Source organism: Trichosurus vulpecula, chromosome X (genome assembly GCF_011100635.1).
Source record: "Trichosurus vulpecula isolate mTriVul1 chromosome X, mTriVul1.pri, whole genome shotgun sequence".
NCBI lineage: Eukaryota > Metazoa > Chordata > Mammalia > Diprotodontia > Phalangeridae > Trichosurus > Trichosurus vulpecula.
In genome coordinates, this window is record NC_050582.1 from 3,396,477 (window position 1) to 3,421,960 (window position 25,484).

Genomic DNA, 25,484 nt, shown 5'->3' on the forward strand with positions numbered 1-25,484 from the left:
CGTCAAATGAAGGGCCGCCTCTCTGTTCAGTGCATTGTCCTGCTTCCTAGAGCTCTCTCCATCCCTTTCTGTGGCCCCCATCTAAGGTCCCACATGCAAAGGAGGGACCAGGAATTGGCAGGCTTCCGTTCCGTGCAGCTGGTAATGTCCCAGATCTGCAGAAGCTCAGTGGATTTTGAGGAGGTGGGGAATGACGATATTTGGGGAAAGACAGATCCTCCTGTGCTCCTCTGCTCTGTTCAGACCACGACTGGAGTCTCTGAAGTGTCTCACTTTTGTCTCTGGATCCGCAGTGGTCTAGCACAGTGCTTGGCACATAGTAGGCACTTAAGAAATGGACAAGCATTTACTGGTTGATTGATTGGTGGTGCTAAGTTCTGGGGACTTTGGAGGAGGAACTTCATAAGCTGGACAGCAACCGGGATGGCGAAGGGTCTAGAGTCCATGTTGAAGTAACTGGGGGTGTTTAGCCTGGAGAAGCTTGGGGGTGCAGGCATGATAATTGTCTCCAAGTGTTTGAAGGGTACATTTTGCAGAAAGGTCCATTTAGGCTGGGTATGAGGCCAGAATTCTTATCACTTAGATGCCTTTCCTAAATGCTTACTTTGGGCCACCCCCTTCTGCCCCCAGCCTCAGGGACTAGCTTCTCCCTCCCCCTCTGGCCCCTTCCCAGAGGCACCAAACCAAATAAAGGGTCAGATTCTCCCACTGAGAAGTGGTGCTTAATCATATTCATTGAAAGTGTAGAATGAATGAATGGATAGGATTTTATTGAAAGCAGGGCAGGAATGGGGTAAGTGTTGCCTGGGATTGAGGAGAAAGAGGAGAGCCAGGATGATGAAAGGCCAAGGGGCAGCCCAGCTGAGCTGTCTGCCACATTGCCCCCTCTGGCTCCAAAGCCTCGGAGCCTAGGGTACATGATGTGTGGGGGACCCTGAGCAACGCAGGACTAGATACCAGACCCTGGCTACCCATCCCCACTTTTGCCAGTGACTGGTCCCCACTGTCCCTCCTCCCCTCCTATAAGCCAGGGACTACAAGACAGAGATTAAAGCTATTTTGCAAGTACAGGGCAATACCCACCCCAGGTGACCCAAGTAGCAGTGGTGGCATGGTGGCTTTGGGTCCAGCTAGTTCCAGCTCTTCCTTTGGCTGATGCCTGCCTCATACACTGCCCTGGTGACTTCTGGGCATCATTGCTTGTCCCAAGGGATGCCAGAACTCAGTCACTGGGTCTAAGCCTTTTCCATTGTACAGAGCTGGGAAACTGAGGTCCTGAGTGGGGAAGGAGCTGGGCCACATTCCTACTGGTTGGATGCAAGGGAGCCAGAGATTCCCCAGAAGGCCTCTGACTCTGGGCCTAGTGTTTTCCTCCCAACAAAAGACTTGCCTGATGTCACATAGCAAATAGGCCTGTCTACCAGAGCTGCTTACAAAGGCCTCCTGAAGGGTTCCCACCTTAGTGAGACCCAACTGGGCTCCACTCCTAGGCGGCAGCTGCCCCAGAGGCCAGAGGACTCGAGTGGAAGCCAGGAAGATCTGGCCTCTGATTCTGCCTCTGACCCTTCTGGGCCTCAGCTCCCTTGTCTGTGACATGGTGCCCATGATGCCTGCCATGACGTGGGGGTGGTGATAAGCCCTGTCACTGCGCGTTAGAAGCTCTATATAAATGTCAGTTTTTACTATCATTTCCCAACCCCCTCCTTCCTGTGTGTCCCCCCCAAACCTCAGAGGAGCTCCTGCTATCTCTAGCCCACTGTGCGTTGGCAAAGGGGCCACCCTTTTCTGGACCTCCTTTCTTTCCATCGGTGGATGGCCACAATAGTACTTCCTGGTTCTCTACCTTGCAGGGCGGTTTTGAAGCAAAGCTTTGTTAGTGCCAGAAGGACGGGAGCTAGGTTAGTGTGGGTTTCACCCCCCAACTCCATGGGGGGCCCTGAGGCCTGCCCTGCGCTGACTACCGCCTTAATCATCAGGACAAGGCCAGGTGGGCCTGGCCCGTGGAGTGAGGAAGTTGGGCTGCTTACAATATGGGACTTTCAAATGACTTGTGCTTGATCAGCAAGCTTGGCTCAGGAGGGCTTCCACTGCTCATCATCTCCATCCCAGCTCAGCAGAACCGGGCCTGGAATCTTCTCTCCTCCTCCCTCCCCCTAACCCCATCTGTCCTCCCCCTGGCCCTTGACAAAGAAAACAGAGGACTTGGCCAGGGAAGGTACCAGAGGGAGGCCGGGGCCAGGCTTTCAGAGCTCCATGAGGTCATCAGTGGACACCACCTTGAGACTGAGGTGCCCGGTCACAGGTGGGGCGTCTGGAGCACCCTTATCCCGAAGCTGGAGGGTCCTCAGCTCCCGGGAGTCGCTCGGCTCGCCTACCAGGGTCACTTGTCCCAGGAATTGGTCACATGGAAGCTTTTTGTTCCAGACCTGAAGGCGTGAGGATGGAGGTGTTTGAGGACTTGGTGTTTGGGCCTGAGCCTGTCATGGGGCACTTGGGGTATGCCATGATGGGATGCCTTGTCTGCAGCCCCCTGCCCTCGGGCCACCCTACTAGCCCCTTCTGACCTGTACCACAATGGGGTCCTTGAGATTCTTGCGGTAGAATATAGCCTGGGTGTCAAAAACGGCATCGAAGGTTTCTTTCTGGACGGGGGAGCGAACGCTCTCCCTCCCGCACTTGATGATAACATAGGGATTGGTACCTGAAACAAAGTCCACGCAGCTTGTCTGTGTCATTGGGGCCTGGCATTTGGGGTTCGCCATTAACTCATTGTGTGACTTTGACGGAGGCCCTTTTCCTCTCTCACTGTGACACTGTAAGTTCCTCACAGCTTCCCCCCACCTCTCATAGACGCATATTGGGCCCTCCATAGACCCCAGGCCTTCCCATTTTTGGGCACCAGCCAAAACAAAGCTGACCCAGCCACTGGCAGCAGGCTGGCCAGAGGGAGCTGCTTGTTGGCAGGGAATGAGCCGCCGGCCCCGGGCAGCACGTGGGCAGCTGCCGCTGGTGGCCATTGTGCACAGCCCCCAGGGAGCTCAGGCCAGCAGCTCCAGCCACAATTCTTGGCAGCAGCTCCAGAGGGCTTGAGGCAAGCGCTGGGCAGAGAGCCCAGCCCCCTGAAAGCGGGTCTTGCCTGTAGCTGGATCTCAGCCAAAGGCAGGGCACTGCTGGTCAGCCACCCACCTACCCCATGGCTTCTGATGCCAACTGTTTCCTCCCCTCCCCAGTTTGGCCCTCAATTCCTAGACTGCCAGTGCTGGAAGACATTGTCGAGACAACCCCCTTGTTTTACAAAGGAGAAGACCAAGCCTCTGACTTACCCAAGTTCCCATAGCTTGTAAGTAGGAGAGAGATAGGAAGACTTGGGTTCTAATCCTGCCTCTCATACTCACTAACAGGGAGACCACGCTCAAGTCATTTAACCTCTTTGACCCTCAGTTTTCTCATCTTGTAGCACCTACATCACTGGGCTTTTCTGAGACTCAAATGAGATCAATGATGTCATTAAGCAGCAAAGCTGGCATTTGGAGGCCAGTGGAGCCTCCTCTCTGATGCTGCTCATCTGGACTCCTTCCTCCCTCCTCCTTCCCTCCTCTCCTGTTGCTGAGGCCTGACCCTGCTCCTGCCCCAACTCTGTGCCCACCGACCCGACCCGTACGTCTGGAGCCGTTCTGTCTGGCTAGCCCCTCCACGCTATGAACGCTCAGCTGGGTGACTCGCTGGGGATAGCCGCACAGGAAGCTCCTACACCCGGGCTCGGGCTTGTCCAGCATGAGCTCCCTGCAAGGGAATGAGAAGCTGGGTTAAAATCTTGCCACTCACTGGCTCATTGGCCTGGGTGAGGCCCAAGCTCAGAGAGCGACAGCTCCGAGGGACTTCTGAACTCATCCAATCCTGCCCTTTTGCTGAGGCCCATGAAGGTAGTAAAAGAACCGGGCTGTGAAGCTGGGCCTCCTGGCTCTGAGCCCCATGCTCTTTTCTCTCCTGCAGCTCCCACATCAAGCCTCTGGAAAATGGTGGGCAGGTTGTGGAAAGAGCACTGGCTTGGAACCTAGCTTTGCCCACTTCCTGACTACCTCGGGGCAAGGTGCTTCAGTGCTGTGGGCCTGGAGAACAAGGGGGTTGGATTCGAGGGCCCTCCTTTCTAGCTTTCCAATCTTGGGTCCCTCTGGAAGAGGACCTGAGCTCTGAGGGAACATCGGTGAACAGCCTCAGGATGAATTCGCTGATGTCGCCAGGCTGGAACAGGGTGGGGATGATGACATAGCGGCCCTTCTTCAGTATGGTTCTCAGAAACACCGTGCGGGAGTCGACATAGGTGGAGCCCACCACCCTCTCCTGGACCTGCAGCTGATGGAGCCGGTATTCCCGATTTAGCTCCACCTGGCATGAGGGGTAGAGAGCGTCAGGCCCAGAGGAGCAGTGGTGGAGAGGCCAGGCTGTGGGACCGGCCCAGGGGACCTCTCTTCCCCTGCTCTTACCCGGAAGATCTCAAAGCCAATGATGTAGTTGTCTCCTCTGCCATCCTTGCGGTATGGGCGCTGATCACGCTGCTGCAGGGAGATGAGGACTTTGTCCTCTTCCTTATTGATGTTGAAGACATACTGAGGGGGATGAATAAGAGGCATCTTTGTCAGTGATTTCTGAGCCAAGTCCAAAGCGGCCCAGGGCAGGGATGGGTCTGGGACTGAGAGCTGGGAGAGCCAGGAGCTCTTCAGCGGCCTTACTGTGATCCCTGGGCCAGGTGCTTTCTCTCTCCAATCCCACAGGGATTGTTGGGAGCAAAGTGGGCCTCAGAGAAATGTCACTTCTGCTGACATTCTGTGGGTTGGCTTCTGGGCCAGGCAGGCTCTCAACACAAGTATCCCCATCCCAGACCTGCAGGCCGGCTGCACCCCGGGACACACCCTCTCTCTGCTCTTGTAGCCCCCATGAGCAGCAGGCTGCCAGGCCCAGGATAACAGGCAAAGATCACAGGACTCCAAGGAAATCAGTTAGATCATCAGACTAAGGTGGCACTGCAGACTTTGCTGAGAGTTGTAGTGGCTGAAAAATGTGGCCCCTTAGAGCCGTCTAGCGCCGAGCCTCTCAAAGCCAAGTCAGGCTGGTTCTTGGCTAATGGGCACACAGGCCTTCATTTGGCCTACACTCAAGGCCTTCTCAACTTGCAAGGGTGCCCTTATGCCATGGCAAGGTATTAAGGGAGGGTGTCAGTCAGTATCCATGGGACCAGGAAGGAGTTACTGACTCAGACCACCTGTGTGGCCAGGCACCTACTTCCTAGGAAACGGAACCAGTCAAAACCTGATTTCTCATAGGAAAAACCTAGCATGGTGCTCCTGGAGAGCCTGGTGGCCCAGCTGCCATGTATATGCAAAGATGGCAAAGACAGCCAGAGGCCATACACCCTCAGCACCCCAAGGGCTCCCAGAGCCCAGAGGACAGTGCTTCCAATGGGCAATCCTGGTACTGAAGGGATAGATGGGAAGAACCAATGAACAGCTACACCCATGGCTCCTCCTCTCCAGTTGTTGCAGATGACATTTTATGGGGGTTGGGGAAGCAGAGAGCCAGAGACTAGCAGATTTCTTAAAATGAAGAAAGGCAGAGCTGGAAGGCAGCTCAGAGATGAGTTACTCGGAGCCCTTTGTTTTGTACCAGAAAGGTCTGAATCCTTACAACACAGAGCAGCAGAGCTGGGAGTTCCTTTAGAGAGCATCCAGCCCAAACCATTCTTGTTTTACCAAGGGGAACGAGGTTCAGAGAGGCCCTTTGCCAAGGTCCACAGCCAACTTGAAATGCAATCATTTGGTTTCTCCCCAGAATAATGGTGAAGACGGCTCTTGGATAGGTGACAAGCAGATAGGCCTGCTGGTTATTAGTAGGTTAAGTGGGTAAACAACACCAAGGCGGGAGCAAATGTTAAGACCTCCTCATTGCGGGGAGCAGGGGAGAGAAGGGTCGAGACCAAGGAGAACGGAGGCACCAGAGCCCTGGGCCACAGAGTCTTGGGCTAGTTTCAAAAACATGGGAAAAGATTGGGGGCAGTTTGTACACAAACCAAGCAGGAGGTTGGGGGGGAGGGGGTGTCTGTCCTAGATCATTCTTCTAGGACATTCTGTTTTGTGTCCTGTCTCCTGCCCTCCCCCCCCCCCATCCACCCTGCCTGCTGGGAAACTATGTCTACTCCTCTGTCCCTGGGACCTACAAGGATAGTCCTTCACTCTTGCCGAGCTCAAGTGCACACACACACACACACACACAAGGACACAAACACGCACAAGCACACACGCACACACAGCTTGGGACGCTCACATACACACAGCTACATACATACCTTGATAAACACATTAACAAAGACACAGTCACAGGATTTCAGAGTTGAAGGGATGCCCAAGAATCTCCTCCCTACTATCCAGCATCTGCTTAAGGACCTCCCAGGATGGGGAACCTCTCCCACTTGGGGCCAGCTCTCCCCATTAGGAAGTTCTTCCTGGTGCCTGGCACAGATCTGCCTCTTCCCCCCATCACTTCTGGCAAGGCCTGCTGGGGCCTAATAGAGTTTCACCCCTCCTCTGAATGTCAGCCCTTTGGATCCTTGAAGCAAGGCAGCGTCTCTTCTTCAGGCTCTGATGGTCCCAAGGCCTGGGCCCGCCCATAAGCTCTGGAGGGAGCTGACTAAGTTTCAAAGACCCCTTGGCTGCCCTGTGCCACCTGGACTCTATCTTGACAGGCTATCTTCTCTTTTTCCTTTGGTATGTGTGTGTGGCGGGGGAGAGGGCAGGCAGAGGGGCCTTCGTGGACAGGCTGTACTCCAAGGGGTCTGATGGCCTGATCCCAGCTTGGACAGGCCTTCTTGGCCAGCTTTCCTCGGCTTGGCTGTGTCTATCCCCTGCTAGATATATGCGTGCAGCTGCTAAGGACACAGGCGGTCTGGAGTGGGGGAGGGGCCCACCTCCATGGGCTGTTTATGTCACCTGGACAAAGGCACTTCCCTCCCCTGGGCTTCAGTTTCCTTCTTTCTAAAATGAAGGGTTAGACTAAAGGCCCTTCTAGCTCTGAATTCTCTGAGCTGCTAGTTTGGAACAGACCATTCCTGCCCTGCCTCCATTTTAAAGAGGGGGAAGCTCCCTTGGGCCAAGCTTGGCCTGGCCACCTTCATCAAGGTGCAGGCCATTCAACTGTTGTTAATTGGCTTTCCTCCCCTCCCCCCATGGCTGTGCCTAGTTCTGTCCTCTGGGCCCAATCCCTCTTCCATGGGCTGGCCCTTCAAATACCTTATTAGAGCTAACCTGGCCCCCTGAGCCTTCTCTTCAATGATCCCCCCGTGGCCTGGTCTTTGGTCCCCTCCCCATCCTGGTCATGCTCCTCTGAATCTGCTCCAGATCACATTGGTTTTGTGGCTCGGATTGAGCTTGTGATCCACGGGGACCCCCCCAGATCTTTTCCCACAGTAATTCGAATTATCTCCCCACTTAAGAAGCTGTACTCCAGCAGGTCACTGGAATGCCACTAGAAAACCAGCCTGCATTTGCATGAAAGTACACAGGCCCCCGAGTGTTGCCTGAGAGCAGAGAGCACAGAAGGGAAGGCCATTATGGGCCACGCATAAGAGGAAAGGTGTACCCATGATGCCTGTGAGGACGGCTAAAGGCCTGAGAAGGGACTGTGGTGCTGGAGGAGGGTAGGGGGCTCCAACCTGGGGATTCTGCAAGAATGTAGCACGGTTGTTGAAGCAGCCTCCAGCCCGATTGATCAGAGGGTCCTCATCATGTAGCCAAGCTCCACGCACTGCGGCCTTCTCCCAGGTCTTGTGGATGCTGAAGATGGAAGTGTTCAGATTGCGGCAGATGTCCACATCCGTGAAATTGTTACACCAGTCATCAAAGGCCATCCTGAGGGGGAGAGCCACAGGGAAGCAGAGCATTAGAGGAGCGGGCAGGACCTGAGAGCTGGTCTAATCCAGGGGTGGGGAGCCTGCAGCCTCAGGGTCACATGTGGCCCTCTAGGTCCTCAAGTGCGGGGGCCCTTTGACTGAATCCAAACTTCCCAGAACAAATCCCCTTAATAAAAGGGTTTGTTCTGTAAAAGTCAGTCAAGAGGCCATACCCGAGAACCTAGAGGGCCACATGTGGCCTCAAGGCTGCAGGCTCCCCACCCCTGCTCTAGTCCAATCATTTCTTTTTTTCTTCTAAAACTAATGCTATTTTGGCCTTTTGTTTCATTACAACACAATTGTTTCTGGATATATACCTTCACATTATTACTCACTTCTGAGAATGCATGCTGTATCCTATACCCACAGTCCACCACCTTCCTATGAAAAAGAGTGAAGTACATTTCCTTTTTTATTCTCTAGAGCCAAGGAGGATTATTAGAACTATCCAGCATGGCCAGAGAAAGAAACTGAAGCCTAGAGATGGGAAGGGGCTTGCCTCATGTCACACAGGGAGTCAGCAGGAGAGTCGGGACTCCAACCCAAGCCTGTGACTTCCAATCTAGCACTCCTTCCTCTCTGCTGATCTGTGGGAAATGGCCCCTGTCTTGTGCTCCCCTGGTACGAGGTAGGAGGAAAAGCCCTGGGTGCAAACCTTGGCTTTGCCACTCATTTGCTATGTGACCTTTGGCCCAGGCCCTTCTCTATGCTGGGACTCAGCCTCATCCTCTGTGATGGCATGGGATTGAACCAGAGGCTCTCAGAGGAGGCTGCCACTTCTTAAAAGATCCTTGGGATGTGTCTAGAAGAACAATCCTTACTCACTTCCCCCCAGCAGGGCCCTAGGACAGTTTAGTGGCTCTGGGGTCTGGGATGGGGACCAGTGGCCTGGACCATTTCTTCAACCTCAACCTCAGATCCACTCTGGCCTACAACTGGCCCCATCAGCCCTACTCTCCTGGGCCCAACTGCTGTCCTGGCCTCCAGCTTTGCCCTAATCTTCCCTGGTTTCCCCAATCCCTCCTCCATGCAGAAGGTGACCCCCCCCACAGCCTTGGGATCAAAGACCAACTCCTCTCTAAGGCTCACCACAAGCTGGCTTGCTCCCACCTTTCCAGCCTCATTTCACAGTACCTTTCTACCTGTTCTCTCTTCTAGCACATGCTCCCTGATTCCTGATCTCTCTCTTCCCCCTCTTCTGACCCCCACCCCTGGAATATCCTCCCTCTTCCACCTCCTGAGATCCTGAGACCTCCCCGCATGAAGGGATCCCTCCTTTCTCAACTTGCCCCAAATGTTTTCTCTGACGGAGTCAGGAAGCCTTGGCCTTGAGTCCTTCCACAGATACCCAGTAGCCATGTGACCATCAGCATGTGACAGACAGCATTGTTGCAAGATCAAGAGAGGGAATGTCTCAATGTAAATGTAGGATAGGAAACATAAAATACTATTTAAAATAAAAAACATACATATATAAATGTAGGATAGTGGCTGGAGGCTGGGTCTTGAATCAGAACATCCTGAGTTCAAATGTTCCTCAGATTCTCCCTAGCCATGTGATCCTAGATGAGTTATTCACCTTGATTTCTTCATCTCTAAAGTAGGGATAAAAATAGCACCTACCTCTGTCAGTCAGCCATTCAATGAGCATTTATTAAGCACCTACTATGTGTCAGGGACTGTGGTAAGCACTGAGGATACAAGGAAGGGCAAAACCAGTTTCTATTTCAAGGCGTTCACAGCCCAATAGGGACACAACATACAAATAACTGGACATATACAAGATATAGAAAAAAACAGATGGAAGACAATCTCAGAGGGGAAGGCACTAGCAGTGGGGAGACTGGGAAAGGCAGGATCTGAGCTGAGATTCAAAGGAAGCCAAGGAAAATAAGGGGAAGAGGTGAGGAGTGAGAACCTTTCAGACCTGGGCCACAGCCAGTGCAAAGGAGTGGAGACTGGAAATGGATGCCAAGGAGCATGTAGATGTAGCTGGATTGAAGAATATGTGTCAGGGAGGGAGGTATAAAAAGACTGGAAAAGTAGGAGGAGGCCAGGTTATGAGGTGAAATCACTTGCCCAGGGTAACAAAGCTAGTGTCTGAGGTCACATTTGAACTCAGGTCTTCCTGACTCCAGGCCCATTGAGCAATCTTGCTGCCTCCCAGGCAATCAGGCCAGAAGGCCCCATTCCTCACCAGAATTCTCCATCATCCGTCACATTGAGTCCCATGTTCTTCCTCTCCACTTCACTCACTCTTTGCCACTCCTCAGAGCTAAAGGACAGAGAATGGAGGGATTAGATCCACGGTCAAGCCCTCCATCAGCCCATGGCAGAGGGGATGGACCTTCCCTTGCACCTCATGGACCTTCCATGGACCTCATGGTCCTTCCATAGACCTTGTGGTCCTTCCTTGGACCTCATCCCTGGGAAGGCCTCATATATTTCTCACCAACTTAGGACATAGAACATGAGATCCAGAAGGGGTCTTAGGGCATAGTACGGAGGATGCTGGACTTGAGAGGTTCCCTAAACATGGAATATCAGAATCTCTGGGATCATCTTCTTCCTTCGCCTAATGAGGGACCTGCTTTGAGTCTCACAAAGAGCAAGGCATTGACCGTGGGCCTAGGAGGGGTTGAGCCCATAGTCACCAGGGGCAAAAATGATGGGACTTGGGCACTTCATGGGCAACCGTGAGAGAGTGAGAAAGCAGGACCTGGACTACAGTAGAAAGAGCATTGGAGTCAAGAAACATGGCTTCAGGTCCCAGTTCTTTTACTAGTCATGTGACTTCTCTGGGCCTCAGTTTACTCTGTTTGTAAATGGGTCCTATGTCCTACGAGTGTTGTGAGGAGAGTGCTTTGTAATGTGGAAAATGGTGGAGGAATGAGAGCAAGTATGAATCTCTGCTGCCTCATCGAGGCCAAATGAGGGCCCAGGGCAGAGGGCCCAGGACAGCAGGCTCACCTGTCACTCCAGGGCCCACTCCACTCCCGCTTTCCCCATGGGTTCCTCATCCGGATCATGAACAGCTTTTCAGCCTTGAAGAAAGCCAGGAGTCGTCCTCCAAGGCGCAGCTTGCGGATGTCGGTTACTGAGTAGGCATGGCCCCTCACTAGACCCTGCTCAGTGGTTCCTTGACGCTCATTGGCAATGTCAGGCTACAATTCAGAGAACCCAGAAGGGCACAAAGAGTGTTAGGCCTCACCCTGACACTCCTCCCTCCATCCCTCCAACCCACCTCCCCTGTACCTCCAACACACACAAACACACACACACACACACACACACATATACACACACACTTACCTCCCACTCTGATCTCTATTCTCTATTCAGGGGCTCTGCTGGGTCAGTGTGGGAGGGCAAAAGCCTCTCATCTGAACAGGGCCTGGAGGAATCTACTGTAAAGCTCTTGGAGGGAGCCCTATGAAGGCCTGGAGCACGGAGCTCAGAAAGAGCTAGGCTCACTCTAAGGAAAACCTTTCCAAAGGGCTATTGGCTGCCTCCTCACTAGAGGTCTCCATGCAGAGGAGGTTGTGGGCCCTGAATGCTCTTCTGGGATGGCTTAGACTGGCTGGCCGACCTTGGACCCAGTCTCATTCTGCGACTCTCAGTCTGAGCATGGCTCCTTTCTGGGCCGCATCCAGAAGCCTGGCATGAGCAAACATCTCGCTTTTAGGTCAGCCTTATGTCACTGGTTACTTTGTGCCAAGGAAGGAGGTGGTGGCCAGACTTATCTCAGTGGATATAGGGGTGAGCCTGGGGCAGTGCTCCTTGGATCACCTGCTGCCTGTCCTTGATGCTCAAAGCTGGCTCCCCCAGGTCTTGGCCAGTATCAGCCCCATCCCTCAGCCTGGCCTTCCTGGTGAGCCACATTTGGCAATAACAAGACCCCATTGAGGGCCTGGCTACCTCTTCCCTAATGGCCTCCACACTTGGGTCCCTATGGCGTTCTTGGGCTGATCGGATAGCTCTTTCTTTCACAGACTCAGGTGCTATGCAGTGTGTCTGGATGTCTGCTCTTTGCTGCTGGGACTTCGTCCTCCCCCAGCTTACCTTTCCCTTGTTCCACCTCATTCACACAGTCACTTCATTAATTCACACATTCATGCATGCATGAATTCATTCAAGAAGGCCTGGACTGGGGATCATCTGTGCCCGTTAATGCTTGGGAAGCAACGTACCAGGATGGAGCAGCTGATGAGGCCCCCTCTGTTGTGGGCCTTGAACAGATCCTCAAAGAGTTTGGTCTGCTCCAGGAGGAGCTTTCCATAATTGCCCTTCCTCAGGTCAATGGTTTCAGACACGGCTCCCGTGAAGTCTGTGATGGCGTCCGCGGTGTTCCCGCCATCTAGAGCCTCGTAACAGCCCACCAGCCTGGGAGCAGAAGTCGGAGGGAGAGGGGAGACGAAGGGGAGGAGAGGAGGCAGTTGGTGCTGGCCTCCTTCCTACATAGGGAGGCCTTGGCCATTCTGTCCCCTGCCTGGGACTCCCTTCCCAGCAGGGTTTGGGATCTAGAGTGTCAGCAAAACATGGGATTCCCTAATGTGCCAGGACACATGGATTGGAGGCCAGGAAGGCCAGACCCTATGTCCTTAGAGTGCCCATGCCCCCATGGCAGGGGGAGGAAGAGGTGCTAGGGTCCTTCAAACCTAGCCCAGGACCTCTGGGCTCACTCCTGTCAAAGCAATGCTGCTAATCCCTGCCTGCTCTCTGCCTTGTTCTTTGTATGTCAAGGGGATGGAACCTCATGGTGCTTGAGGTGATGATCTGTGGCATGGATCCCCTTGCCCTGACTGGGCCTCAGTTGCCCCTTGCAAACAGTGAAGGAATTAGGGACATGGGGAGAAGCCAGTGCTGGCTGGTGCTGCTCTTCTGGGCATCTGGGAGTGTGTGCCTTAGCTCCTGCCCAGCTTCTGCTCAGATACAGGTGTTTGGACAACAATGAAGCCCAGGGTGAAGGGAGGCTCCTACTGCCCAGTAGGCCACCTCAACCTCTGCTCTCCCCACTCCTGGCTTCCCAGCAGGGCTTACTTTGCATAGGCCTTCTCCAGCAGGGCACTCCAGAATTCATTGGGCACATTGGAGTGGCAGAAAATCAGCTCCCCATTGATGGTGGGCAGACGGTCGTCAATCACTACGTCAGTCCAGTCGCCAAAGTGCCAGAAGCGGAAGTGGAATATTCCTGCGTATTTCTCAGGCCTTCGAGAGTCCCAGTCCTGCTCCTTTGCCTCGGGGATCACCTGGGCACAAGGGATTGGCAATAGCACAGCTGACGCCCCCTCCTCCTGCCATGCCAATGTATCCATGAGGAGACCATAGCTATCCCTGAGCTGCCTCGGCTGTAGTCCTGGGCACCACTGACCAGAGTGCCAAGAAATGACTCTGCCAGCCAGAGACAGGGCAGGGATATGCTGAATGTGAATACACAATTCCCACTGGTTCTGATGGGCACCTGAGGACAGAGACAGGCCTAGGGCTACAAGAGGCCACTTGCATCTAGGCTACTCATTGTCTCAGTCCCCTCAGTGGCTCACACATTCATCCACTTACTCATTTCTTTACACCTTCACCCGTTCATTTCCTCCTTACCCCACTGACATCTATGTGCTGAGGGCTCTGGCTCTGTCTGGGCCTCCAGGACATGGCACTGCCCAAGCTTTTCTCCCAGTCTCTTGTCCCCAGCCTCCCAACAGTCTAACCCCAATGCAGACTCCTCCTGGGCTCCAGGAGCCTGGAGCAAGCCCACTTGCTTTGGCCTCAGTAAGAGGAAGGGAGCAGCTGGTCCCCGTCACTGGGACAAACCCCATCATAGGCTGGAAGCGACTCTGAAGTGTGTGCATGCCGTTCCGTGGCCAAGGCCATTAATTACCATTAATTACCTTTTTCCAGAGACATTCTTGGAGGGCCAGGCAAGAACAGGCTGCTACGAACCAGCAATTCCCCAGCTTTCCTTGATGTAAGTCGTGGGAGCTGATCCCACCCACAAACAGGTGTGGGTTGTCACAGATGTCCTGGAACGAAGGCAGCTCTGTTAGGACTTCACACAGGAGGCCCCTTCCAGGCCTCACCTTCCCGGCTTCCTTCTGGTCACGGCAGAGTCTCTGCCAGTGAGGAACCCTCCTGCCAGAAGTGAGCTTGGGAGTACGTGAATGAGTGAGGGAACCGAGGAGTATTGACTCATTTGAGTGTGTGTGAGTGAGGGAGCAACAGGATAACAGAGAGCTTTGGTGCTAATGGGGAGCAGGGGGAAACTGAGTCTTAGAGAAAGGACGTGCCCAAGGGCACGCGGTGGGTCAGTTATGGAGCCAAAATTCCTGGACCCTGAGGCCTTGTGTTCATGCTAGCTGGGTAGGTGGATGGGGACAGGGCCTAGGCTAGGAAGTGGGCCACCAAATGGCACCTCAGTGGCTAGGGTTTTCAAAGGATGGAATGGGGCCGCTGCCTCTCCCTTCCTCTTTTTGGCTGTACCTCTGTCTAGGCTTGGGGAGGAATGTGGTGGCCAGGGTGGTGGTGGCGGGAGGCCCTTGGTGGCAGAGTATCAGGGCCACAGAACGCAGATGGGTCATTTCACTGGGGGCCGCCCACCTTACCAGACTGGGGGTCAGGGGAGAGAGATCGCACTCATATATTTTGATGTCTTGGTTAGTCAGGGTTATGGAAGGGAGGCCCCTAAAGCTTCCCAGCTGTGCTGGCCCAGCTGTGCTGCTGCAGGGCCAGGCTGTTTGTCAAATGATTTCCGGGGATGGTGGTAGACTACAGGAATGCAAAAGCAGCCTAGTGAGCAGACTGAGCCAAGCCCTCCTTCTTTTGTGGGGGGCAACTTTTCAAATGGCAAAGTGGGGCCACTTCAGACTGGCCATTGGGCTGGCTTGGCCACTGTCTTGGGCCTGGGTACTGTGGACTCTCCCTCTCTCTAGCTGTAACAACAGTGTAAAAGGGAGAGGTGTTTCAGGGACCATTGTGGGCAAATGTGGTCAATGGACCAGGCAAGAGCACTAGGAGTGCAGGGAAGAGACTTAGCAAGTGCCTTCATCTCTCTGGGCCTCTGAGGATCCTTCCAGTTCTGACATTCTGGGATTCTGTTTTACAGAGGCGGGAGCTGAAGCTCAGACAGGGGCCAAGCTTGCCCCCAAAGGCCGTCTGTGAGCAGGCCCACCCTTGGGTGGCTTGGACTGGCTGAGGAAGTGAGTGGAGAGAGAAGAGGGAGAGTTAGTGACAAGAGAGAGGGGATAGATTTCTGTCTCTGTCTCTGTCTTTCCATCTTTGTCTCTGCCTTTCTGTCTCTGTCTTTCTGACTTTATGTCTCTGACATACACTCACATAGCCTCATTGGATTATAGAATCATAAAATTAGAGCTGGACTAGACAATTGAGGACCCCTGAACACTCCCTCACATTTACACACACACACACACACACACACACTCACACTTTCACACAATCACTCACACATACACACACATTCTCACACTTTCACACAATCACTCACACTCGATCTATTCATCCTCACTCCTCCACACACACATTCATACATCCACATGCTTCCACATCTACAATCACTCACATACACACACACACACACACACACACACACACACACACGCACGCACGCACGCACGCACGCACAAACACTCCAGCAGAGATGCAGACAGCATGACAGCTTGCCTCTCTCCCGGATCTCTGGGGTGCCCTTCTCTGCCTGGAGCCATGGAGTGAATGAGGACTGGTAGCCCCAGCCCAGAGCCTGTAAACAGCCTCCGTGGCCAAACCTGAGATGGGGAGGAGGGAGGACACCCAGAGCCTGGGGCTTTGCCAGCCATGTGGGTTTGGTCCATCATGGAAAACCCTCAGGAACACTTGGGTGGGAGTGATGAGATCCCAGACTGAGAATGTGACCTTTTCTCTTGGAAGTGAGAGCTGCTTGCTTGAGGCTGCCAGGGGAGAGGTCTCATCCAGTTGAGCAAAGTGGAAGATGATAGGATTGCAGAACTGGAAGGCATTTTCACATATGGGGAAACTGAGGCTCAGGCAGGGAAGGAGCTGAGGATTTTAGAGCTCACCAAGTCCAATCCCCCTCATTTTCTAGAGGAGGAAACTAAGGCATAAAGGGGTGAGGGGGGAACTTGCCCATTGGGTTAATGAGAATGTGGTGGAACGGAGGCCAAAGTTATGGGTTCAATTTCCTGTGTTTTGTTTCTTTTGGGGTCACCTGTAGACATAGTTTTGCTTGGCACTAAAAGAAGGCAATCAATCATTTATTAAGTGCCAGCACTATGCCAGGCACTATGGTAGGCACTGGAGGTACAATGGGAGAAAGTTTCAGCTTGATTTAAGGAGAGGTAGTGTGGTGTAGTGGAAAGCGCCCTGGTGCTGGGGAGAGAGGACCTAGGTTTGAATCATGTCTCTACTTGCAAGTCACCTAACATCTTTGTGGGCCTCAGTTTCCTCATCTGTAAAATGGAGGGGCTGTTGAAGTAGATTGTCTAACTCTATGATCCTGAGATGTATCTGGGGGGCCCAGACCCAATGTCCACCAGTGCTGGCCTCTGATGGGGATGGCTCTCCTTGATGCCTTCCCCTAAGTCTGGACCAGTCCGAAAGTGGCCAATCAAACAATGTGTAGGAAGCTAGCCACCAAGTATTCTTGTAATACCTGATGGGCCTGGAACCATGCCAGACACTGTGCAAGCAAAGCCCAGGCTAGTGCTGTTCCTGCTCTCAGTGAGCTGCCATTTTCCCTCCTGCAGCCATTCATTCATTCATTCCATGACAGACCAGGTCATCCATCCATCCATCCATCCATCCATCCATCCATCCATCCATCCATTCCATGACAGACCAGGTCATTCATTTATTCATTCATCCATCCATCCATTCATTCATTCATTCCATGACAGACCAGGTCATTCATTCATCCATCCATCCATCCATCCATTAATCCATCCATCCATCCATCCATTCATTCCATGACAGACTAGGTCATCCATCCATCCATCCATCCATCCATCCATCCATCCATCCATCCATTCATTCATCCATTCCATGACAGACCAGGTCATTTATTCGTCCATCTATCCATCTATTCATTCATTCATTCATTCATTCCATGACAGACCAAGTCATTCATTCATTCACTCATTCAGGAAGACAAGTTCGAATCTTGCCTTACTTAGTAGCTGTGTGGCCCTGGACAAGTCACTCTTGTCTTTTGTCTGCCTCAGTTTCCTCATCTGTAAAATGCAGGGTTGTTGTGAGGATCAAAGGAGAGAATATTTGTAAAGTCATGGAAGTGTTCACTCATTTGATGAATTACAAACTATATTTAAAATAAGCACCCACTGTGCGCTTAAGCAAAGTTAAGTTAGACTAGGGTCCCTGTCCTCTTGGAGCTCACAGAGGGGAGGGGGAGAGGAAGGAGACCCAAACACAGAGACATGAAAGTACCTACTAAGTGCTTCAGCTAACCTCTGTGTCCCACCCCCCCTCGACTCCCAAACGTTCTCTTCCCTGCTCCTCCCTGAAATGAATGTTCTCCCTCCGGCCCGGCCTGGCCCGGCCCGGCCTGGCCTTGGAGTCAGCCTCTTCAACAGAGCCTCACCCTGTCCAGGGCCCCTAGCCCTCAGCCTTCAGCAGTGTCCAAGGACATGGGGGCCAAGCCAAGCTCCGGCCTTCCCACAAAGAAACAAAACATTTCAATGCAGGCAGCATTCAAGCACTGTTGTAATCATTATTAGGAATCTAGCCTTACCATTTGCTATTCTTCTTGTTGTTCTAATGAGAGGCAGCACGGTGGACTGAATGGAACAGCAGACTTGGAGTAAGGAGGCTTGGGTTCAAGTCCTCCCCTTCCCCCTCCCAACACTCACTAGATGTGGGACCCCGGGCTGAGGTGCTGATGTGTCACCAGTCTCCGTTGGTGGGGACAGTTTCCCCACTCCCCAGCTGCCACTGGGAGCTTCCTATGCCAATGAGCTCACAGGGCTGCACCAAGGAACTCCTAGTCCTAGAGGCCGGAGGGTCAGAGGGGTCACATGCTTTCTCAACCTGGCGTACCTCCAGCCTCCCCTGCTCTGGAGCCCCCTCAACGTCTGGCAGGAGCTCAGCAAAGGCGATAGGAGGGACCGACGTGGGAGGGAGGCTCAGAATGGGCTGGCAAGGACTGGAAGAGGAGGAGGGGAGGAAACAGATAGAAACTCTGGTGCCTCTTGGATAGCATGGGAAAGTACAGTTCCAAGGCAGTATGGGAGAGAGAGCCATGACAGGATGCTGGGGCTCTTTGCAGAGGCATGTGGGGAGTGGGCCTCTAGGTGATGGTGCCAAGGAGGGGCTTGGATGAAGGAGGGTGGGGCAGAGAGGAAGGGCTGGGAACTAGGCTCAAATTTTGTGGAGAGAGGTGGGCCCTGGTTAGCCCTAAGGATAGCCTGGGAAAGTGATCAGCTGACTTGCTATGGGCCTTGGGCTCTGACCTCTGCATTCCCAGTAAAGGTAGAGTGAAAAGGCTCTAGTACTTCTGAGCTGGCCGGGTGACCTGGATAAATCCCTTGCCCTCTCTGGGCTTCCTCAGTTTCCCCTTCTGTGAGATGAGAGGGTTGGACTCCATGGCTTCTGCAGTCCCTCCTAACTGTGGACTCCAGCTCTGACCCCAGGATGGAGGGTTCAGTCAGTAGCTCTAGGCTCCAAAGTCTCAGTGGAGCATGAATCCCGATCAGACCATGGCCACCCAGGGAGAGCTCTAATTGGTCCTGGCTGCCAGCTGCCCAGTACAAGAAGGAGGGCAGCAGCCCCCACTGATCCCTCGGCCCAGCTGTAGGCAGTCAGGAGAGGAACCTGGGCCTGGGTCTGCACCTCTCATATCTGGGCCTAGGCTTAAGCAATGTGCTTTAACTCAGCCTTGACCTGGGTTAACAGAGTTCCTGCCCGGGCCCCCGAGACACTGAGCAGAGCCAGCAGTAGCATAGGAGCCAAAACCCTTAGTCATCTCTTCTCAGCCCCTAGGGTCCTGAGGAAGTAGGGGCTGGAGGGGGTGTGGGCAAGGGAAGGAAGCCCTGCAGACCCACTGACCTACTAGGAAGCAAGGCCACATTCCATTCCCTCTGGGCCAAGGCTGCCCTGCTCTGAAGCTGGGCCCTCACCTTTGGGTGGCCCCTGGCCTTTCCAACTTATTCTCTCCCCTGCCATGGCCCTGTCACTCACTCATCACATCTGCTCCCCACTGGCCACCTGGGCAATGAAGTCCCCCTGGCGGGCTCTGCCTCCAGGGACATCAGGGTAGGACTATATCACTGCCCACTGTTCCCTCTCCGGCAGCACCTGTGGCACCTGGTACTGTATGCAAAGGACTGCCAATGCTGCCCATGTGTGAGCCACTGTCATTGCTGTCGATATCATAGCCAGTAAGCTGCCAAGGCCTTCTGATGTCTTTTGGCCCTCTGGCCCAGGACTGTTCACACTCTATTGTGTGGAATCTTGGGCTCTTGTCATCTCCCTCCTGAGGCTAGGAGTGACTTCTTCAGCCAACCCTCCAATGGGCTCCAATGCGACAAACTCGAGGGCCCTTCCATGTTCTGGTGGACCAGCCCACGCTCTCATCTCCTTTTGGTGCTGACCTCTCGCATTAGTTCAAATCCTAGACTTCATTTCATAGGATTTAAAGCTAGGAGAGACCCCAGAAGTCATCTGGTCCAATGCCTTCATTTGACAGAGGAGGACAGTGAGGCGCACAGTCCCAGCCAGGATTTGGAGTACATCCTACCACACTGCCTCCCTAAGGGTTACCAGATTAAAAAGGCAGAGGGGCTGGGTGGATTTTACCCATCCTCTGCTGGCATCTTTGTTAAGGTCCTCGGCGCTGAGGGGTCAATGATCATGGATTTGGATCTCCACAAGGGATGTTGTCACTTCTAACAGGACCCCATTGCTTGAGCGCCCCCTTCCTCCACTAGAAGTAAGGAGGACTGAGAATTCATTTGAGGTGTTGTGACCCTATCTCCTGGCAAAGAGGAAGGGAAGAGGGTATCAGGACTAGGCTTCATTCCTTTCCTAACTTTGGCATCTCCTGGACCACAGGGTGCTAGCTGCAGCTCCCTGACACGCCACCGCGTGGCCCCAACCTACCTGCTGATCTGAGTCATTACCTTGGGCCGCTTCCATTCCACTGGGCCTGGCAGGCGGCGGCTGAAGAAGAGGGACTCATTGCCAGCAAGGAACTCAGGGTCCTCAAAGAGCTGGTGCTGTCGGAGGCACGCCTGCTTGAGCTCATGGTACTTCTGGCCTTTAAAAGGTTTCACCACAGCAAGCATGATTTCGATCTCCAGCTACAATGAGAACAACATTCACTTCACAATGGAGAAAAGGGCTGCAGACACTTAGCAAGTAGGCCGGGCTGAGACTGACCGGAAGATGCTGGAAGCTGCGCCATTCAAGACAAGAACAATACTGCGCTGCACAATAGAGTGCCCTGGACAATCCTTCAGGACTCAAAGTTGCAGAGTGGGTGTTGATGTGTACTGGTGGAGGGACTTTCCTTAGTGGGGAAAATCATAGGTCCAGGTAAAAAACAAGGTGGGGGCGGGGGTGGGGCCTTAACTCCAGAGTTCTTTGGAAGCTCATCTGACATGTCTCTAAACTGCTTTGGAAAAGGTTAAGCCCTATAGAAATGCCAGTAAGCTATTCTCAGGCAGTCTCAAACGCACATGAGGCCAGTGGTTGGTCTGGAGTCATGACGGAGTACAGCGCTCTAGTCCTCTGTGAGTACAAAATCCTCCCATTTATATGGGAAGATGCATCTCTCATAGTAGAGATATCATTTATCCCCATTTAACAGGTGAGTGCACTGGGCATCTTCTGAATGGCTGTGCAGGCTTGAGTTAGAAACTGAGACTGGCAAATAGCCTCAGAAGAATGGGAGACACAGCTAGAACTTGTGTGCCAAGGTCAGCGGGGCAGTCCTTTTTCACCAATAAGAGGGAGAGCGGGAGAATGAAAAGAGGAAATTGTAGGGAAGATCGAGTCCTGTGTTTCAGGCCCAAAAGCAGAGCCGCTATCTCATTGACTGGAATTCCTGCCCTTCATAGACCATTGGCCCAGTTACCTAAGCTCTTTTTCACAACTTCTGATGCGAGGCACCTTATTTTTAAGTCGCTTTGGAGCGATAGTAAGGCTTTCTGGAGCCTGTGCTTGCTTCTCAAAGATAGGGTGCTGATGGCCAGTAATCCCCACTGGGCGCACAATCAGGCGAAATTGACACATTTGCTCGGATCCTGCATGTCCTTTCATGCCGTGCTAGAATATCCAGAGTCTGGCCCTAGCAAGGCTAAAATCCAGCAACTGGTTAACGTTGCCACGGGCTTAAGTTAATATTGTCACAAATAGGCTGATAATCAGGGCTGATAAAAACAGGCAACGCTCTTACCGCTCGATCGCCACGTGTCAAGGCCTCCGTCTGAACGAGCAGACCCTCTCTAGCAGGCCGGAGATTTCACATTAGCCAGATGACTCTGGCCAGGATTGATATTTACTGGCTGATCAGAACGAGACTTATACTCAGACCCATTTGTAGCAAATGCGTCCAGTCTTCATGCTCTAGACATGAAGGAAGGGGAGCAAGGCTGCTCCGCATCACTATTATTTTCTAGTGTGTCTTATTGGATTTATATTCTTCAATAGCTGCTGATGCATACAGGGTATTAGTGGTGGCTCCTAATAAAACTAGAAGCCATCTAGACCCTCCCCCAAAGTCTTGCTCCAAACCCTCTTACCTGGTTCCAGTGTAGCTGAAGTGTCTTATCTCTGCCCTGGTCTCCAAGATCTGTCCATTGACAAGCACCAGACCACAGTGGCTCTCCCTTGACTCCAACCTTGAGGCTTGGTGACTGCCCAGAGCCAACCATGAAGGAAGCAGGGGACATATAGGCCCCACTCCTTCCCAGCCTTGCTCCTTCCTAGTTTCTCTGACCCACTTCCAGCCACCCCCTCCATTCCAGCTTCACCAGCCTACCTGAGGGGGATAACAGATTCTCCCAGCCCCGTGGTTTACCTGGTATGGCAGAGTGGAAAGAGTGCTGGGCCTAGAGTCAAGAAGACCTGAGTTCATAATTCAGCCTCAGACATTTCCTAGCAGTGTGACCCTGGGCAAGTCACTTAGCCTGTTTGCCTTAGTTTCTTTATCTAAAGAACGGGGATGATAACAATTGTATTTAAAGCATATTCATTCATTCAATAAACATTTATTAAGGGCCTACTATGTGCCAGGTACCTTCGCTGCAATTTATAGTCTCAGGGAGATCCTTGGAGCAAGCTGTTAGTGGCTTAGTAACCTGTTGGGGAAACCAGACTGTGCCAGGTTGACCCAGTACAACCAGAATACCCAATTAACCAAAACATCCCTTATCCTGACCCTTTGGGCTAACCAGGTACTTCTTGTACTTGGCAAGGTTGCCAAGAACCAGTACTTTGAGGAATCCAAAGAGGCTGCTGGGGAAGCTACCTCCGGAGCCTCACCACGGTACCCCCTGGGAAAAGGCCAGACTCCAGAGGGGCTGCAAAGCCTTTCCCCCTGCTGGTTACTGCTGGCTTCTGGCTGCCTGACTGTCCTCATTCTCCTGCTGTGCTGGCCCTGGGGGCCAGAGACTTGTTTCCTTACACGACTGAGCTAGTGTATAAGTATGTATGTGTGTGGTGTAGTGTGTGTGTGTTCTGTGTGGGGTGTGTATGTGTGTGTCCTATGTGTTATATGTGTGTGTCTGTGGCATGTGTATGGTGTGTGCGTGTGGGGTGTGTATGGCATGTGTGTAGTATATGTGTGTGGTGTGTGTGTGTGTGTGTGTGTGTGGCATGTGTATAGTGTGTGTGTATATGTGTGCTTGGCTCTGGGCCTGTAGCCCCATTCCTCTGGCTCTTTGGGAGCCCAGTGCCTGCCTGGTCCAGAGGGAGCCCCCTGTATTGGCCTCAGTCCCTGACAGAGCCAGGCAAGGCCAGTCTTCTTGATGGTGCCTTAGCCCAAGGGAGCCAGCACAATGCAGGTCAGAGGATTTGGCTTCAAATTCCGCTGCTAACTGCCTGACTCTGGGCCCCTCGTGCTTCCCCTGTGGCAAAAAGGAAGGGACTGGATGAACTGTTGTCTAAAGCCCCTTCCAGCTCTAAATCTCTGAAATCTTGAATGAGTGACTGCCCCTCCTTGGGCCTCAGTTTCCCCATCAGTACCACGAGGTAGTTAGACTGTACAGCCTCTGAGGTCCCTTCTAGCCCAAAAAACGGATAGGATTTCGTAGAATTTAGAGCTGGAAGGGGCTTTCTTTAAATATCATTTAACCCAAGCCTCTCCTCTTACAGATGAGGAACCTGAGGCCCACAGAGGGGCTCAGCAGACTTCCCCTGGTGCTAGTTTCTTTCTCCTCTGAAGCAGCCTGAGATGCTGCCTTTCATCTTTCCCTTTTTTTCCCCTCCCAGGAATGGCTCAGAAATGGGTTCAAATGGACTCAAGTCTTTTTCAAAGGGAAATTGATTCCCCACAGAGGTTAATCATGGCAGAGCAGAAAGTAGGGAGCTTAGCTGGGGACAGTGGCACCGACAGGGCGCTCCAAGCAGTGGCAGAGAAAACAAATGGGAGGGAGGAAAGAGGAGGGGAGGAAGAGACCTTGAAAAGAGACCTTGGTCATTGGAACACAAGGCCCGTGGTGGGGAGGACCTGCCCAGGGAGCCTGCTGCCTGGCCGCTGAGCTTAGAGATACTGAAGGGCAGCAAGCGCTGCCTATGCCATGGCCTGAGCTCATGGTCACTGAGTCGTCCCCCACCATCTCCAGCCCCGATTTGAGCTCCTCCAGGGTGGAAACAGGGGCTCAGCTTTGGGGGTGGGAAAAGCCGGAGGGAAGAGAGGCTGAGGCTCCAGTCCGACATGGCTGAGTCCTAGGTCTACAGAGAGATGGGGCTTTAGAGGCCAGACCCCTAATTTTACAGATGAGGTTTCCCCCAAATCACCCGAGCAGTGAGTGGCAGTTCGGGATTTGAACGCAGGTCATCGGGCTCTTTCTCCCGCAACATAATTTGACATGCTCCCTAAACACCAGCCACCAAGGAGAGCCCTGATTCTTGACTTCTCTTGGACCTTACGTTCTAGACGCTGCCTCCTAAGCCCCGAGATCCTGCCATGCCCCGGGCTCTGCTCTGCACTTCCCAGCTGTTGAGGGGATTGTGAGAACGGGCTGGGGGGGATCCAGGATGCAGAACAGGGCACTCATTAGGGAACAGGAGCCCAGGCAGCCCAGGCAGCAGCAACCCGAGAGACGCACAGAAGCCTGCTGCTGCCGGGTTTGGAATTCCAATGTAGGACTTTCCAATCCCCTTTGCCTCTCCGGACCTGCTTTATGAATCTATAAAATGAAAATGTGGGCATCGGACCAGATGCAATTTCCAAGAGTCCTTCACACTCTAAAACTCGTGAAAGGGGAGAGTGGCTGGAGGAGCCAGTCTCAGAAACTGAGGACCTTTTGGGGCAGGGGGGCGGGGAGGATTCGATCCTGTTTGTGGGAGCTCCCCAGTCCCCAGGAGCGCCAGAGCAGACTGCTCAGAAGAGGCAGTTCGTGGAGCCAGGGCACCTTACTGCAAGCTAACTGGGGACTGGGAAGCTGCGAATGTTGTGGAAAGAATGTTGGATTTAGCTTCTGGCTCTGGGGTTCTGCCGCTTGGAGGGACCTGGGGGGACCGTCCGGAGGGCCTCGGGGGAACCACCCAGGAGACCTTGGGGGGACCGCCCAGGAGACCTTGGGGAGACCACCTGGGGGACCTTGAGGGAACCTCCTGAGAGGTCTTGGGGGAACCTCCTGAGGGGCCTTGGGCAAATCACTTCCTCTCTCTGGGTTTCAGCTTCATCATCTGCAAAGTGAGAGAGGTGGACTGAATGGGTCCCTGCTAGCTTAAAGTCTAGGATCCTAAGGTGTGTTGAGGCATCTACCTCTGTTAGCCAGCTCTTTATAGAGAAAACTTCCCCAGGCTCCTAGATTGAGAGCTGGCAGAGATGTTGGAGGCCAGCTAGTGGAATCTCTTCATTTTTAAGAATGAAGAATTAAAGAATCAAGTTAAAGAATTCGAGTCAGCCAACTTGGAAACTGCAGAGCTGGGCTTGACCCTTCAGTATCTCCCTCCTCCTAAGCCTTGGCAGCTCACCAAAGTATTGACCGGGGGCTGGCCCGTGGCCCAGGGATCGCCCTCACTACCTGCCTGCCACAGAAGTGCGGCTCCTTTCAGCCAGTCCTATATCAGCTGCGCTGATCTCAGAAATGCTGTCCAGCCTTGTCCTGTCCAACCAGCAGCTGAGCCCGGGGCTTCCCTGGAGAGCCAGGGTGGCCTGTGCCCAGGGTCCCCAGGACTTACCTGGTTTAGGAAACCTCCGGTCCGGACTGTCGGCAGTCACAGGAAACTTTCCCACTTGAGGCAGAGACTGACAATTCTTTGGGCCGTACCAAGCTCTGTGTGCAGGGGAAAGCTCTGCTGAGCAAGTTTGGGAACCGTTGTCCAGCTTAGGCAGCCAGGAATTGATCTT

The 25,484-nt window shown here is 53.2% G+C and overlaps 1 protein-coding gene across 1 annotated transcript; it reads right to left on the reverse strand.

Moving 5' to 3' along the window:
* Nucleotides 1-753: 753 nt before the first annotated feature.
* Nucleotides 754-25,484, reverse strand: CAPN6 (calpain 6). The gene is made up of 13 exons (XM_036740087.1): nucleotides 25,316-25,484; nucleotides 20,083-20,262; nucleotides 13,828-13,959; nucleotides 12,980-13,188; nucleotides 12,130-12,322; nucleotides 10,910-11,103; nucleotides 10,137-10,214; nucleotides 7,703-7,898; nucleotides 4,485-4,607; nucleotides 4,184-4,386; nucleotides 3,662-3,783; nucleotides 2,565-2,701; nucleotides 754-2,426 (listed from the first exon to the last, which is right to left on the reverse strand). The coding sequence occupies exons 2-13, from the start codon at nucleotides 20,245-20,247 to the stop codon at nucleotides 2,244-2,246; spliced, it is 1,935 nt and encodes a 644-aa protein (XP_036595982.1). The 5' UTR covers nucleotides 20,248-20,262; nucleotides 25,316-25,484; the 3' UTR covers nucleotides 754-2,243.

Excerpts from the sequence above, each read along its gene's own strand:
- CAPN6 (XM_036740087.1), bottom strand. The coding sequence starts at position 20,247 with ATGCTTGCTGTGGTGAAACCTTTTAAAGGCCAGAAGTACCATGAGCTC. Across the intron at positions 13,189-13,827 it reads AAGAATGTCTCTGGAAAAAG|GTGATCCCCGAGGCAAAGGA; the intron begins GTAATTAATGGT and ends CCTTGTGCCCAG. Across the intron at positions 12,323-12,979 it reads CTGGAGAAGGCCTATGCAAA|GCTGGTGGGCTGTTACGAGG; the intron begins GTAAGCCCTGCT and ends TTCTGCTCCCAG.